The 15,816-nt window shown below is 41.1% G+C and overlaps 1 protein-coding gene across 2 annotated transcripts; it reads right to left on the reverse strand.

Annotated features, from left to right (window-relative positions):
* Positions 1–1,542: 1,542 nt before the first annotated feature.
* depdc1a (DEP domain containing 1a) lies at positions 1,543–14,145 on the reverse strand. 2 transcript variants are annotated; one of them, XM_074669227.1, is made up of 12 exons: positions 13,980–14,145; positions 12,420–12,685; positions 12,194–12,338; positions 11,978–12,102; positions 11,759–11,889; positions 11,452–11,499; positions 9,459–9,596; positions 7,934–8,896; positions 5,234–5,406; positions 4,964–5,140; positions 4,656–4,862; positions 1,543–2,610 (listed from the first exon to the last, which is right to left on the reverse strand). In XM_074669227.1, exons 1-12 carry the CDS (start codon positions 14,025–14,027, stop codon positions 2,482–2,484), a joined length of 2,550 nt encoding a protein of 849 aa, XP_074525328.1. In that variant the 5' UTR covers positions 14,028–14,145; the 3' UTR covers positions 1,543–2,481. The 2 variants fall into 2 exon arrangements, with proteins under 2 accessions (XP_074525328.1, XP_074525327.1); XM_074669226.1 differs by having other exon boundaries at positions 7,934–8,917.
* Between the last annotated feature and the right edge of the window lie 1,671 nt (positions 14,146–15,816).

The raw sequence follows: 15,816 nt of genomic DNA on the forward strand, positions 1-15,816 counted from the left end.
ACTGTCTGCCAGATGGGTGCCCCTGGTTCCGATCTTGATCTCCGGTTCTGATGACAAGTACAAGGGACTTCAATCCAAACCCAAACTGCCGCCAAATGGAGGGGAGCATGCCTGACCCCAGGTTTGGAAGGTGAGTAAGATGCACAGGTTTCGTTTCCTTCCGCATGAATCCAAAGGCTGCATGGTGTCATCACAAAAACGCACACAGAGCAAAATTATCAACACGAAAAGGCTAATTTGAGGTGTAATACACCAACTTTGTGCAGTTATCCAGGGTAAATCTCCTCCTTCCAGCCTCCTTTCACCGAGTCGTCAAACTTTCTCTTCTTCTGTTTTGGGCAGTATTTGTCGGGAAACAGCAAAGTGGTGCATTTCCGCCGCCTACTGGTAAAGAGGGTGCACCAGAATATCTGAAATTTACACTTCAACAAAAAAATAAATAAATAAACAAAGCTGATAAAAAAAAAATCTAATGTATTTATTTTTTTAACTGAGGTACTGAAATAATATCTTGTAACACTTTCTCTCTGACTCTTCAAACCTGTGCACTTTCGCCACACCATATGACACACTCACCGGAAATGACGAAACGAACATAAATAAATTCATGAAAAATCTGTCACTACATAGTGAATTAGATGGACTATTTAGTCCACTCAATCAGCTAAATTAAACAGACATTTCGGACACTACTCACTCACTCGCCAGCCGTTGACAGTAACGTCTTTGCTATCGCGTCGTTCATGGACGGCTGGGGATTTACAGTTATATTTTTTTTTAAACACTACAAAACGGCATTGATTTCAGTGATAACTAATATTATACTTAACGTTTTTTTCGGCAACAGCCAAATATAATTAAAATAAGTATTAAATGTTATGTTTTAAATAAATAAACCATATATTCACACAGCAACTTATGATGTGTTTGAGAACTACAGGGGCTAGTAAATGCATCAAACGCAAGTTGTACACTGAACTTATTTCAGTTAGGCTTTTTCGGTTTACACAGGCCAAAAAAAATGTATTCAGCTGACCTAATCCTCATATCTTTGTGGAGATGTTCTGAAATTGTTTTTGAAGTGCTAGTTCTGTTAGCACATTGGTTAAAATCAGCTAATTTGGTTTGAAAATGGTCATTACCCGTTCAAAACCAAAGTCAATGGACACAGGTCTTACAAATCTGGTTTCATCCTGTTTAAATCCCCAAAATCGTATCTAAATGTCTTTTGAAAAGAATGCTAACTGTCCCTTAACTGGTGTAAAAAAACTTGACTGTTCTGTTTTAATTAATAAAGGTTTAATACTCCTCTTTTTCAAGAATGTAAGAACAGATGAAATAGGTATTGAGTGTGATGTTGCTTTTATACTTTTCATGTTGCAGCAAATTGTAGGGAACAATATAGGTTTGGCACCACCAACTCAACTCATCTCTCATCTAAATTGAAACTAGATATCCCTTCATGACTCATCACCTCATCTCATATCACACACAAACACATGTCAAAGACACAGGACCAAGCGCTTTAAATAGAACAGCTTAACAGGTTTATTTCCCAGGGTTTGCATAGTAAACAATTTAGAGGAACTGTGTGGGTGTAAAATACACACTTCATGTGTAAAACTCTTTGTCAGGTGCACATTTGATCACAAACACGCAAACGTACCAAACAAATGATCTGAGGTAAAGACAAACATCAGAAATAATACTTCATATAAGATAAATATAAACTAAAAGGGCAGCGGGACATTTCGAGTCAAGCTAAACATGACAAGTGTCTCATTTATCCTTCTAAAGGGAGAATTAAATATGGATAAATTAACCTTTCAGGTGACTGGTATAAGCCTTTCACAACGCCTAAATCCAGTGCAAGATATCGCTAGTTAATGAAGTAAGCAGGGGAAAACAAAGAAGCCAAATATGATAATTAAAAAAAGGAATAAACACACAAGAGATGAAAGAAGTAAAACAGAAAACAGAGGCTCAGAGAGCATTTCAAATAAGATTTCAGATATGTCTCATAACGTGAAATAAGGTTTCTAAAAACATGAAAATAAAACACTAAAAGCAAACATTTCCCATATATCACTCATATAAATAAAGTCTAATCTTTCCCAGTTTGACCAGTGATCTCCGAATTTTAATTTTCCTCCCAGAATGCACCCTGAACACAGATATAACAGTTTGAGAGAAAGTTGAACTACTATAAAAATATCTAACAACTTCCAAACAAAAATAAAACCCTGCTTCATAAAATGTGTTTGAGTTAACATGATGCTGCCTTCATCGTACTCAGCTTTCCATATTCACACGCTCACGAGAACACATACACATTCACAAACATAAAGAGACTAAAACCAGGTTAAAAAATGAACAATGTAACATGAAAAAGCTGCAGAGAGCAGTGGATTTCAGTCCCAGTGCAGTAATAGTGCAGCATCATCGCCACAAACGTGCTGTAGCTTTATCTGCACAGTCCGGTTAGTTCCTGATGCTGAAAGCTTTGGTTTTCCTGATGTTGAGGAGAGGAGGTTTGATCTTTGGTTTGTTGTTTTCGCTGTCTGAGGGGGGACAGCGCCGGTCGTAGATGTCTGGGTACTGCTTCTGAAACTAAAATGAAAGACAGTGTGATTTTTGGGATAACGTTTAATGTTAAGGCATTTCCTGAGGATTCTCTCTGCCTCAGAGAAGATCGGTGCCCTTTCAGAGACAACCTGGATCCATCTCTCAAAAATGAAAAACAAAAAAATAACAATTCCTGTTAGCTGTGAGTGCTAGCTGAGAAGCTGCTTCCTGTGTTTTAGTCAGTCAAACAATCAGTGGCTGCATTTGGACCCAATGACCTCAAAAGACCTTTAGAAACATAAATGAATCTCTGCTCAGAAACCCTTTTCAAAAGTCCAATGGGCCCCCTAGTGGTAAAATGAGCTACTGCAAAATATTCATTCATATTTACCTGGTTCACCGGGTAATGCTAGGGCCCCGGTAACTGTTAGCCCAATGAGCTTTGGCATTTGAGATAGCTGTTAGCTCAGCTAGCATTAGCATAGCCCAGTGTTTCTCAATCCTGGTCCTGGGGACCCCCTGCCCTGCATGTTTTAGATGTTACCTCACTCCAGCACACCTGGTTCAAATGAATGGCTCGTTATCAGGCTCGAGCAGAGCTTGATGACGAGCTGATCATTTGAATCAGGTGTGTTGGAGTTGGGTAACATCTAAAACATGCAGGGCAGGGGGTACCCAGGACCAGATTTGAGAAACACTGGCATAGCCTATCATTCGCAGAACAAAACAAACAAAAAAAAGTCACACCACATACACAACGTCGACAGCTGATGGTGCTTGGTGGAAACAACACGTGTAAAAAACAACATCAATACCTTACATTCATACATTGCTGCCAGAGGATGAAATGAGTGCGTTAAGTGTCCACAGCTGCATACTCAAAATCCGGGCCGATTTGAGTACATCATCCTGGTACTTTTGCATACTCATTTCTCGCATACTATGCATACTGTTTTTCATTTCGACGCAGTATACTCAAAATTTTGAGTATTTGAGTATGGAAGTATGCGATTTAGGACGCACTATATGATTTTGCTAAATATTTTATTGTATATATGAAGTTTGCAACAAGCACTAGTCGACAAAACAGGTTATTTACTTTATGTAACTTTAAAGGAAGACAACAAAACATGCAGGGTTCTTTTGGTTAACAAAGCATTTTTGTTGAAATGAAAAATAAAAACAAGGCTTTTCATAAAACAATCACTGAAATTCTTCAGTGAATTGACTAAAATAACCTAAAATGATGGATAAAATGTCTTTAGTTGTTGTCCTTGTCAGTCTTTCATACGTGAACTCACTTTTACCAATTGGAGTGCTGGCAGACTGCCAACACTCCTGAATATGGAGGGAGTCTCCCATTTTTTAAACCTTTTCTCCCGCTGGTCTCCTGGCTTGTGATTTCTCCTGATTATCCCCCAATTTTAAGTATGTTTCTGTGATCTCTTATATTTTTCTAAGTCAGAGCAAGTCATGTACTTGGGTGTTATATCGAAACTCAAAAACCATCCACCCCCTCTCTCTTAGTTGGTTTGATCCAAAGACGCTGCAGGAGACCTCAGAGACAGAGACAGATAACTGTGCAGCACTTGTTAAGAAAGAGTCTATCAGAGCCTCAGCTGTTTTCTTTTTTGCGTTTGTTTTCTTTTTTTCTTTTTCTTTTTTACATGTCACGAGTCACTTTTGTACTGGTTAAAAGCTCCAACATGCTCTAACGTAGCATCCTCTTCAATGAGGAAAGTTTAGAGCAGTGTGAATTTTATCACTTTAAGAAGAAGGCTGACGATAAAATAGTAAAACGCGTGTTGTTGTGAAGTTCTGTCTGTCTTTGGTGTGTGATGTGCATACGCGCTGCACGTGTACGCGATGGTGCTCTCTCTTCAGAACAGGAGAGTCCAGGTGGAGGAGACTGACTGAGCCAGTGAAAGAGAGGGAGAATTCAAACCACAATGTCTTGAACAGTGACTGTGAAAGAGGAAGCATTAAGATATATGCAGCCGCACTAACGCGACCATGTGAAAATTTTACTCGCACATGCTGAAAAAATGGTAGCAGTCTCGAGCCCTGTGTATAATGTCATTTTTTTGTACCTGCTTGAGTTTCTTGCGCCTGTCCTTCTCACTCATACTTTGGTCTGTCAGCAGGATCTCCAGCAGCTCCTCCATCGCTTTCTGAGAAGACTCCTGCTTCTGTTGCTCAAACTCAGCGCCGCTGATCTGATGGCAGAAGGCGTAGATGGGCATCGGAGCAAGAACTGGATCGCTGGGGTCAGCGTTGGCTACACCATCAACTGGAACCTGAGAGCAGAGAGAGTAAACAATGTTTATATACAAATAAAAACCTGATGATCTCTGGGATCAGGCAAAAAGAGCTTCCTTTTAGGAGGATGAAGGTGCACCTGGACTGTTCGTAGGAACTGTATGTGGTCGTTGATGGCGCTGAGCAGGTACTCTGGGACTGAGAGGATGCTCTGTTGATGGTCCATCAGGAAGGAAACCAGTCTGGTTGCCAACAGCTCATCCAGATCACACTCCACAGCGCTGCCCAGGACACAGCCTGAAAACGTGTGAACCATCTGGAACAGGAACCAGAAAAAGTCACAGATCAATCAGTGCAGGGACCGGAAGGTAAGACTGTATTTGACTGGATGTTTGTGAGTGATGCTAACCAGCGTTCTGGTGCCGATGGCCTGGTGGAGACGGGGCATGTCCACGTTCTGGCTGATGCGTGACATCATCCTCATGAGGAGCTGTAACTTCCTGCGGGACGAGGGGGGGAGGAGGAGAGTGCAGAGCTGCAGGGCCTCGATGGCAACACGTTCACAGTGAGGCTGGAGAAGGCCTACATCAACACACACACACACACACACACACACACACACACACACACACACACACACACACACACACACACACACACACACACACACACACACACACACACACACACACACACACACACACACACACACACACACACACACACACACACACACACACACACACACACACAGCAACAGTTACAGAGAGGAGGGATCTTTGTGGTAATCAGTGCGGAAACAAAGAATCACTCCATGAGGTCACATTCATCCATCACTGCTACAACATGTTCTCTAGATGTGACAAACAGATGGATGGATGAATGGTTTGATGACAGGATTAATGAACTACAGCTACGGTGAAAGATGAGTTGGGTAACACTCTAGAGACGAAGCAGCCTATGTCGAGGGATAACATAAGAAGGATGGCCCGGATCCAGAATCTGCGTTACTAACAGTAATTTTCCAGCACAAGAAGAATTCCACTGGTTTTAAAGAGGCGTTATTCTGCTTTCTCATATTTCAAACATGTATCTAAAGTAACAATATGTTGTAGAAATCCATGAATCTGCAAACTGATCACTCCGTTCTAAAAGTAGCACCAGATTTTCACAAAACTTATATTTATCAAAAAAATTTGATACATCAGTGTGCTGTAGCAGCCCGCAAAGCGACATGTCTACAGGGCAGCCATTTTGGTGGGGGCAACGTTGCCATTAAAGACAATGCTTGTGCATTGAAAATAAATCCTAACTTGCTCATTTCACATTCGATTTTCATGTAGTTTACTTGATTGTCATTGTCAAAACAAGATATTATTACAGAACATTTGATTTAAAACAATATATATGTATATAAATGATGAAAGGATATTAGTTTCTGTGTTTCAACCATATGCAGCACAATGTGCAGGCATCTTTGTTCTTTTAGTTTTTGTGCCACGTTCAACCATGGAATGCTCTGACACTTTGTTCCCACTTGACATGTCAGCAGAGTAGGCCTTAAGCCACTTAGCTCTGCCCTAAGCAGGTCTGTAGCAGGCTGGTCAGTCAGATTGAAGTGGGTTTATGGAGTGAGGAGCCCTAAAGAGACTTGTTTCAGACTGAGGCTAAAAAAAGAGTTTTCTAAAACACAGGTGTGGGAAAAAATCTTCTACTTAAAGACTAGAGAGACAGAATAAAGACAAAAGCAGCACAATACTCCATCTTTAATCTACTTAAATAGCTCAGTAGAAGGGAACACTGTGGCTTACACAAGAGCAAATTCACCAAATTAAAAGCCCCGTTTCCACCAAGCAGTCTGGTTTGGTTCAGTATGGTTTGGGACGGTTTGGTACAGTTAAGCATGATCTCGTTTGCGTTTCCACAACAAACTGTGCCCTCTCGTGGTGGGCAGCGTGTAAGCTGGATGCCGGAAGCTACAGCTGTTAAACAATAGCGTGACGTCGTAGCAGTTTACCACGCTATTAAATCCAACGAAGAAGAAAAATGCAACACAGTAAACAAAGAGCACAGATGGAAGACATGCAGCATTTTGTCCTCGCTGTGATTGACATGTAGCTCTTTGATACAAAGAACAATCAAGCTTTGTTTCAGAGAAGTCTGTGTGCCACCAGGAGAAATGCAGCCGCTGTCGGGCTAAGTGATGATTCTTTTAGACCAATCAACGGTCTGCAGTGTTGTTGCTCCACCTTCAGAGAGCAGATCGGTTCAGTCTGGCACCCATACGCAAGGGTCCTATAAAAGTAGGCCGGCTCGTCTCAGTTTTTAGGGATCTATCCCGGGATGAGTCAGTGGAAACACCACAAAAAGCGCGTCTTACCAATTTGAACTGAACTGGTCTGCTTGGTGGAAACGCAGCTTAAGTGCCAATTATAAATCAGCTTTTTCAAAAGGCACCAGACACTGAAAAAACAGAGCTCAGAGTTTACCTTAGTTCTTAGCAGGTCTTCCTATGGAGACCTTTATTGGACCCTAATAATACACTTTATTTTTACACCTCTAGATTCAGCACTTAGGCTCTACGGCTCAGTAGAGTTTGTAGCCTGATAATGAAATCTCCTAACAGTCAATGACTTTGTATTTCTATCAGTTTTTGAGAACATTTTTGATCAGTTACCCATCCAGGGTCCAGATTCTAGCCTGACAGGTTCTTTGTCTCTGTTTCAAGCACTTAACGCATCAGTCATCATAACTAAAGAGCTAATTTTTCACAACACTTTCTGACACTTCGTAAAGAGGACATAAGAAGCTAAAGAAAGTCAAGTTAGAAGGAGATGTTCACCGAAACGGTCAAATCTAGGTTCCCATGAGGATCATCTTTCATTCTCCTGACAGTTTATTCACTGGAATTTAAGACATGTTAAATAACACAGGAGCCAAAAAATACACCTCAACTCACTTCTCCTTCAATGAGATCTCAAAGTGACCCTCCCTGAGGTATTTCTAAGTTAAAGCTTTGCGTACCTGTGTTGGTTAGATGTTAGATGGGGTTAGTGTGATTAGACATGCACACACACACACGGACAGGTAAAGGGGGAGAGAGTCTTACTTTGCTCAGGTTTGGTTTGAGGGGGCTGGGAGTTGCTGGCGGGCACACAGACAGGCTTTTTGAGCAGCGAGACAGGTCGAGACTGCCTCGACAGATCCAGAGAGCTGAGGCAGCGTCGGACAACAGCGGGTGCAGAGAGCGTCCTGAGATTAGAGGTGCTGGCGGCGGGTCTGGGCCCGCTGGGTGCTGGAGGAGGGTGAGACCCTTGTGCTTTGGTGGTAGCAGAGGAAGAGGAGGAGACAGAATGGAGGGAGGAAGAAGGAGCACGGTATGAGGACAGCAGACGGGAGCGTGATGATGAAGAGGAGTGATGCAGGTGTGCAGGAGTGTTAACGTTCAGGCAGCTGGTTGCTCGGTCGTGCAACTTGCTGGTTTCTTTGACATCTTCTTCTCTTGTTTCCACAACAATGTCCAAACAGCTGCCCACGCTGCGAGGCCGTAAAGGACGCGCCCTCTGTGGGGCTGACACCCCTCTGAAAGAAGCTACAGACAGTCTCCTTCTCGTCTGGACTCCTGGAGCAGTTTTGGAAACAGACTGAAAATCTACAGGAGTGTGTGGAGTTGTGATTACAGGGCTGTCCTCCTGGCTCCTGCTGCTCTGAGAGCAGGACGCCAGGCTGTCGTTGGAGAGGAATAGCTGCTGGCGAGTGAGAGGAGCCGAGTCGTCGAGGATGGTTTCCAGAGAACAGCTTCTAGTCCGAGGCCTCATAGACACTACCGTACTCAGGCTGATGCAGCTTCCCCCTAACTGACCCTCACCTCCACCTCCTCTCAGTGCCGCAATCCTGGACTGAAGCTTCCCACCCAGCACGTCCCTCATGGGCGACTCTGTCTCGTCACATGTCCCCTGACGGATCAGTGACAGGAGGAGACACTCCGTGGAGCGGAAAGATGCTTTGGCTGGAGGAGGAACTGAGGGGAGGTCGTGCTTCTTGCGTTTCCCGCGTTGGTGTGAGGCAGGCGCTGCAACGTACCCACAAAACACTGAGAGGGGATGCAGAGAGAGGAGTGAGGCGATGCAGGCAGAGTGTCAGTGCAAGCAGACAGCGAAGAGGAGGGAGAGGGTTGAGTTAGTTCAAACATTTACAGAAACACAAGCTGGTCAGAGACAACACGTAACAGGCAACCACACACAGAGAGTTCAGCAGCTCATATCACTGAGTCCACAAACAGAAGAAATGTCAACAGAAGCCTGTTAGCAGCACGTGAGCAGGACTGAGCGTTTAGATCCTGCAGACGGTCTTATGAGTCAGAGTCTCCATAGCATCATTTAAAAAACAGGGCATCTGCAAAACAACTGATGGAGACATATTTTGGAGACTCTGTTGGTCTTGGAGTCCTGTTCAGTTTTGGTGGTGACAGATTACTGTAAATCCAACCAAAAGTTTGGCCCTGTAGAGGTATAAACTGACTCTAATCCATAAATAAAATATCTTTTATAAGTTATTAAAATCTGGTCTTACTACGTCAAAGTTAACTTCTGTGTTCAAGAGTCACAAAAGATGGCAGAGCCCATGATACTTACCCAGGACGTTGATAAACAGTTCATAAAGTTCATATGTCAGTAACGGCTGTGGGAGACTGTAGAAGTAATCAGACACAGTTTTGAAGACGTCTCTCTCAAAGCCGGGGTAGGAGGGCTGCGCGCTGTCGTACTTTGGCCCTGAAAAATAAGCAACAGGTTACATTTACATTTTCTGTCAAGAGCACAAACAAAACCAGAGTTTTTCTTGCAGGTGACGTCTTTCAATGGATGCTTTTTACCAGGATGTGAAAATTCAAACGTCAGAGAACACAAAAAAAATTAGTAAAAAAGTTATTAAATGTTGCAGAAAAATAGTTCAGAGTGCAGGTTCAGAAATATTTGGGGCTCAAATGTTGTATTCACATCAAAACAGTCTTAAAAATAAAATCCAGATCCTGATTCTGCCTTAAAAACATCCTGGCATACTTTCTCCATATCGCCCCCTAATGGAGAACATGTTCCTTGGTCAGAAGCAGATTTTGCTGATGTTTACGCAGCATGTAACACTGCAGAAAACTGACCACAGATCATCTTGTGTCAAGAGACACCTGGGGGACAGGTGAGCTTTGATTTCATCAGTCTGTGATGATGGAACAAGGAGGTTTGAGCACACTGAGTGACTGATTTTTTACAGAAATCACTAAAAGAACTAGTGAACAAATAGAGCAGTGATTCTCAAAGTGGGGTCCCAGCCAGGACCCATAGTTTGGGGGTCTGCTGAATAATTTAAAACACTTGTAAAAGTGTGCTATATCATTGAAAAAGCACATCAACAAACTGAGCAAACTCAGCATTTTTTTCTAATACTCCTGCCCACTTTCGTTTTGTTCCATACAATCAATTCTGATATGATCTTGATATGTCTATCACCTCATAGTGGGTAATGATAGAAATGAAAAACACAAACAAAATACATCTCAGAGCCAATACTTTTCTCAAAGTTAAAACAAACTACTTTGAAAGTATAAATGTACCCTAATTCTATTGTTGCAAAGTACTATATAGTACATTATTTCTAGTGTTGTCAGGTAATAAAAAAAATCGAATTAATTACAGGATTTATAATTAATTAATCTAATTAATCATATTTTAATCTCATATCTGCTTAAGGTCCCCAAATGAAGAATTCAAGTTCTACGACATAATAAAATTGTAGTGCATGACTAATCCGATTCATACATGAAGAAGAGAAGATTTATAAATCCACATTTTTTTCTATCTTATTGAAACCGTTTACTGCATCTATGGAAGTAAATTGTGTTTTTCAGCGGGGGGAGGCGGGATCTGGCGGAGCTTGTTGATCAAAATCCTGCTCGTGAACTACTGTGTGTGAGAGCGGTGTGCTCTTTGGATGAGAGCTCAGCATGGATATGAGGAGAAGATGAGAGATGACAGAGACATAGCGAGACGCTGCAAGTCAGAAAAGTTCAGGCAGCTCACGCTCCAACTGAGGATGTGTCGTGGTAGTTCAGAGAGAAAGAGCGGCACCATCGTGAGCAAAGACGACGGAGATCATGATAAGGATCAAAGGATGGAGCGCCCGGGATGAACGCAATAAAAAAAATAGTAGTGTTTTGTGTTTTGTCTGTTTTTAGAATCAAAAACAGAAAGACACATGAAAGAAGAGACTCCACTCTTCTTAGGTAATTTTGGTGTTCACATAGTCAAAGAATACAATATTATTTGGGTCTTGAAAGATCGTTAAAGATGCTCTGAAAATGGCTGGCAGCTAATGAGTTAATTGCATTAATTTTTATATCCCATTAATTTGCAGTGTAATTAATTCATCTAATTAATGTGTTAAAGTGACAGCCCTAATTATTACAAAACATTGATATCACACTAATCAATGTTACGATAATGACACAACTTTTTGCAAATTGCCACCCCTTAGTATGTTTTTTCATAATGTGTGCTGCTAAAAAGAGAAATTTAAGAACCCCTGAAATAAAGGATGGGTGCATTGGTTTTAAAGTAGTTTCCTGATACTTACAGTTGGCCAGACTCTTCATCGCAGACAAAACCCAGTGTGGGAGGTCATCTGAAGGGAGGATCAACAGGTTAGACTGGTTGTTGGATACAGTTTGTATTTGAAATACAGCAGAGGCCTAATTATTGAAGTCATGTGTTCCACTGCAGTTATTTTCCAAGCAATGTTCGCCAGTTACTGACTTTATCTCCACCATATTTGAATTCATCTCAAACAATGTGTTCAAACAGAGAGTCAAAACAGAGAAATGAGTGAGATTTCTTTTTGCTTTCTTGTGATATTACAGTTCAGTGTTGATAAATCAACTTACTTGTTTTGTCGTCTAGCGTCACCACTCCATGTTTGTTGACTTTGGTCATATTGTGGATGATGTTCTGTGGGTTGACATATCGATGGTCCAAAACTTCATCCAGAGAAGCAACACCCAGAATCCTTTGCAGGCTGAAACACAACACACGATGATTAGCTTAACACTCTTCGTCATCATCTACTAGAAAACAAAAAAATATATATATGTGATTGACTGTACTGAGTCAGGGTGATGTCCTTCCATATCTCCCGTTCATCCTGCATCGTCAGCTCTCGTCTCTGTGTCTGCTTCTCTCCTGCTGACTGATCGTCACCCTCTGCTTGGAGAGCAGGATCTACATTTTCCTGTAAGACACAGAAAGCAGAGAAAACATCAATGTTTCAGGTGTTAATGTACACAACATGGATGTTATGAGCTATTTCCCCTCTGACTAACCTGAGTCTCCCTGTCATGCTTCCTGGAACTCCTGAATTTGGAGAAAACGTCCTTTTCCCTGAATGAAGGTCGTTTCTTTATGGAGCCAGAGGCTGAGGCTTGAGGGGCACGAGGAATGGGCTTCAGAGGAGAAGTGGAGGGGAATCTAAGGAAGAAAAGAAAGAGTTGATATAAACTGTTTGACGTTATGGAGTACAAGCCACAATCCGATTTCTCTCCAGTGTACCTGTACAGTGTGTTGTTGTCCTCCAGGTCCTCCGTCCCCCAGCGGCCCTTCACATCTTCAATCACATGGTTCTTCAGAAACTTCTTTAGGAGCTGCACGGTCTGCTGCCTGGTGACATCCGGACCGAAGTTGCTGTTGTTGCGGAGCAGCTGGTGCAGCCAGTCTACAGCGGCAGAGGCGGTGAAACAGGAAGTGTGGTGTCTGAAGTTCTGGCGGTGTTTTTTTACGGGCATACCGGCCCGAAACAAACGAGTCACCTCATTCCACTTAAAGAGGAAATGAGAAGTTTAGATTAAAGTCGACATGCAAACAGCAAAACAAACATCACAGTTGACTCTAACCTGAGTTTTCAGCTTGTGTCTGAAAGGGTTTCCTGACACGCCGGAAACTTTTGAGGAGAGAAACTATTCACTAACAAGACATCAGGCACTTTTTTGCTCTTCTACCTGCTGTGCTAAAAATGTGATCCATGCCAGTAATAAGTGATCCGAAAGAGTCAAAATACAACCTACACTGTGTGTCACAAGTGCACAGATATGCACATTTGCATCATTTAAAAGACAATAAACAAAGATTGTACGAGTAGCTCCTGACCTGCTTACATATTGACTATTCCTGGCCATTTCCATTAACAAACTCGTACCTTTCTTTTAAGTTTCTGAAGATTTTAAGTCTGCAACCTGCTCCTTTTTTATGCTTACTGTTTTTGCACCTTTAAGTGGTATTCCTGTTTATATTTATGTAAAAAACACAATCCACAAAATGGTCAACCACATGTCATATACATTCATGCACAACTCCCACTTTGACAGTTATTCTGTGGATATGTTAATCTCATTTTAGTACATATATAATATGTTTCATATTCTGAAAGCAAACACTTCAAGCAGTTTGTTTTACTTAATTATCATTATATTAATGCTATTTGTTTTTCTCGGTTTGCATCATGAGAACAAGGCTTATCTTTTGAAATGTAAAAACTAGCAGTTGATAATTCTGGATCTGATTCTAGTGATATAAACTAGTAAAAAAAATCACTCGTTCATTAGTCAAAAACACTCTAACCAATGTAAACTTGACCCCAGGAAGAGTAGTTACTACTTAGGTAGTGACTAATGGGGATCCAAATAAACATTCAACAGCAGATTAAGGGTTAATACTTGTGTATAAAACGATTTAAGTGTGTAAGAATATTATGTATTGTATTAAAATGGGAAATTATCCAACAGCCTGTCTTCTCATGATGTCCATGAAACTGTAATCTTAAAACAAAGAGATTAACTACCTGAGAATAATACAAGGATGCTATCAAAATCTCCCAAACACGAAGAATTTGGGTGCACAGCCCCCGTTTTAACACATCCAATAAGTCATGCTTTCAAGTATTTTGTGTCACAGCAAAGACTAGTTTCATTTTGACACTTTACTCGGTTGTAATTACACTCGGTATTGGCTCTTCAGTGTTCAAACTGAACCGGATAACAGCCTAGGAGCTGACGTTAACTGTGTTTTCCAATCCGTTAAAGCTAGCCGTTAGCCACCTCAAAGACAGAAACTCACCAGTTTTGTGGCTCGGTACGGTCCAGGAGTGATAACATGAGAGCTCATAATGCTAAATAAAACAAATAAGTAGAAAGAAAAGCACTGCCGGGTTTAATTCGCTGACAAGGGCAGAATAATATCCATAACTCGGGAGTAATCCGCTCTGCTGCTGGTTTGCTGCTGGCTGCTCCCGTCTGTTCAAAATTACGAGCCTCGCTCTTCTGGCACGGGATTGGACGGCGCACGGATCACGTGATCAGCTTCAGCGTGGGGCGGGTGGAGGATCAAAACAGACAGAAATGCTTCACATAACTGACACGATTTCCTTCTTCCCAGCTGAAAACAAGGGAAATGTGTTTTCGTATAATTTTAATTTCTTGGATTTTTTTTTTACCCTAAACTGTTTAATTAAGATTTTTTTTCAACAGTTTTGTTTCTGTTTTGCTTTTATCTGAGTATGTGAAGGAGATACAGTCCAGGAACTGCAGTGTCAGCAATGCAACAATGGCAGTCAATCATGTTGCATTCACTGACTTGCACTGTGGTGGAATTTACATTAGCATAACTTAACAGGGAGGCTTGAAAGAGATTATTTATGGTAGGGGGTCGGATAGAAGAAGACAGTGGAGGTTAGAGACATTTTCAAAGGGATAGAAAGTTGGAGGAAGGGGTTGGCCTAAGCTAATTCTATTGAAATGTTAATGTAAGCCTACAGTACACTAAGACAATTAATTAATGCTCCCCACTTCTGAGACCCCCTGTGGACATACTTTAGGACACCAGAATTCTGACTGTCAGATGTTATATCTGGCCTTTAACATAGATATATTCATTAATGGTGTGGCACTTTGGATTTCAAAACCTGTATTTACACTTTGTGGGACTTTTTATTAGCTGAAGATCAATTTTTAAAGTTGTTGTAAGAAAATTGTATAATTTTCTCAAGGTCTGACTTTTTAGCAATGGCAAAAAAGGAAAATACATCTCAGGTAAATAGATGGTACATTAATCTGATGTGTATAACATAACTAGGTAATGCTTAAAAAGCAGACAAATGGGAGTTAATTGTACACAAAAAAAATAGTATTAACAACAAGAAAGTAAAAGGGTTGCAACTGTTAAAATGCAACATACCAATGAAACTTAATGGAGAAATACTGTGTGCAAAATATTGTGCACCACAGTGCATACTTTACCTAACTTCCATTGCTCAATCACCCCTGTATGTACAGCAAAAAATCAAATTACATCCAACAAAAGGTCTTGAAAGCTTTGATACATCCTAAAAAAAAACACCTCACAAGCATGTCGAATGCTCGACATTTAGGCACTGCTGCCTCCTGCTGGTCATCATGACATGTGCAATCCTTATTTCACTCCTGTCAGCTTTGTGGTTCTGTAAAATCCACTGTTTTTTTTTTAAGAGATGTTCAAAATACCAGTATTGATTTAAGGTTTGGTTTTATTTTCAATATTAATCAAAAATAAAATAAAAGAAAAGTATACTTATCATGATATCAAGAGGAGACAGGCTCAGAAACAAATTCATATCCAGACAAAAACAAACCAAAATGATGCCTGAGAGACTTGATTAATCTGATGTGAGAAAATTAGACACTGTCTGTGTATTCTGCTTGTTCTTCTAAATATATCCTCCACCTCTAGTCATCCCAGGGTCTTGTGGAAACAAATAAATGTGGAAAACAGGTGAATCATTTTCTGTTTGAATGGTTTATATCAAAGAGTAAGTTAGCCTGCCTGTAAACAAGTTTGAAGATAGGGTAGCCTACTTGTAAAAGCATGTAAGACCTGTGCTGGAGGGGAAGTCTACAAGAAACAGAGGCTCCTCTCTTGG

Source organism: Halichoeres trimaculatus, unplaced genomic scaffold (assembly GCF_033239565.1).
Source record: "Halichoeres trimaculatus isolate MK-OKI-2021-1 unplaced genomic scaffold, fHalTri1.1 fHalTri1_scaffold_4, whole genome shotgun sequence".
In the NCBI taxonomy this organism is placed as follows: domain Eukaryota; kingdom Metazoa; phylum Chordata; class Actinopteri; order Labriformes; family Labridae; genus Halichoeres; species Halichoeres trimaculatus.

Excerpts from the sequence above, each read along its gene's own strand:
- depdc1a (XM_074669226.1), bottom strand. The coding sequence starts at position 14,027 with ATGAGCTCTCATGTTATCACTCCTGGACCGTACCGAGCCACAAAACTG. Across the intron at positions 12,686-13,979 it reads CGTACCGAGCCACAAAACTG|TGGAATGAGGTGACTCGTTT; the intron begins GTGAGTTTCTGT and ends TTCCTCTTTAAG. Across the intron at positions 11,890-11,977 it reads AAGGACATCACCCTGACTCA|CCTGCAAAGGATTCTGGGTG; the intron begins GTACAGTCAATC and ends GTTGTGTTTCAG.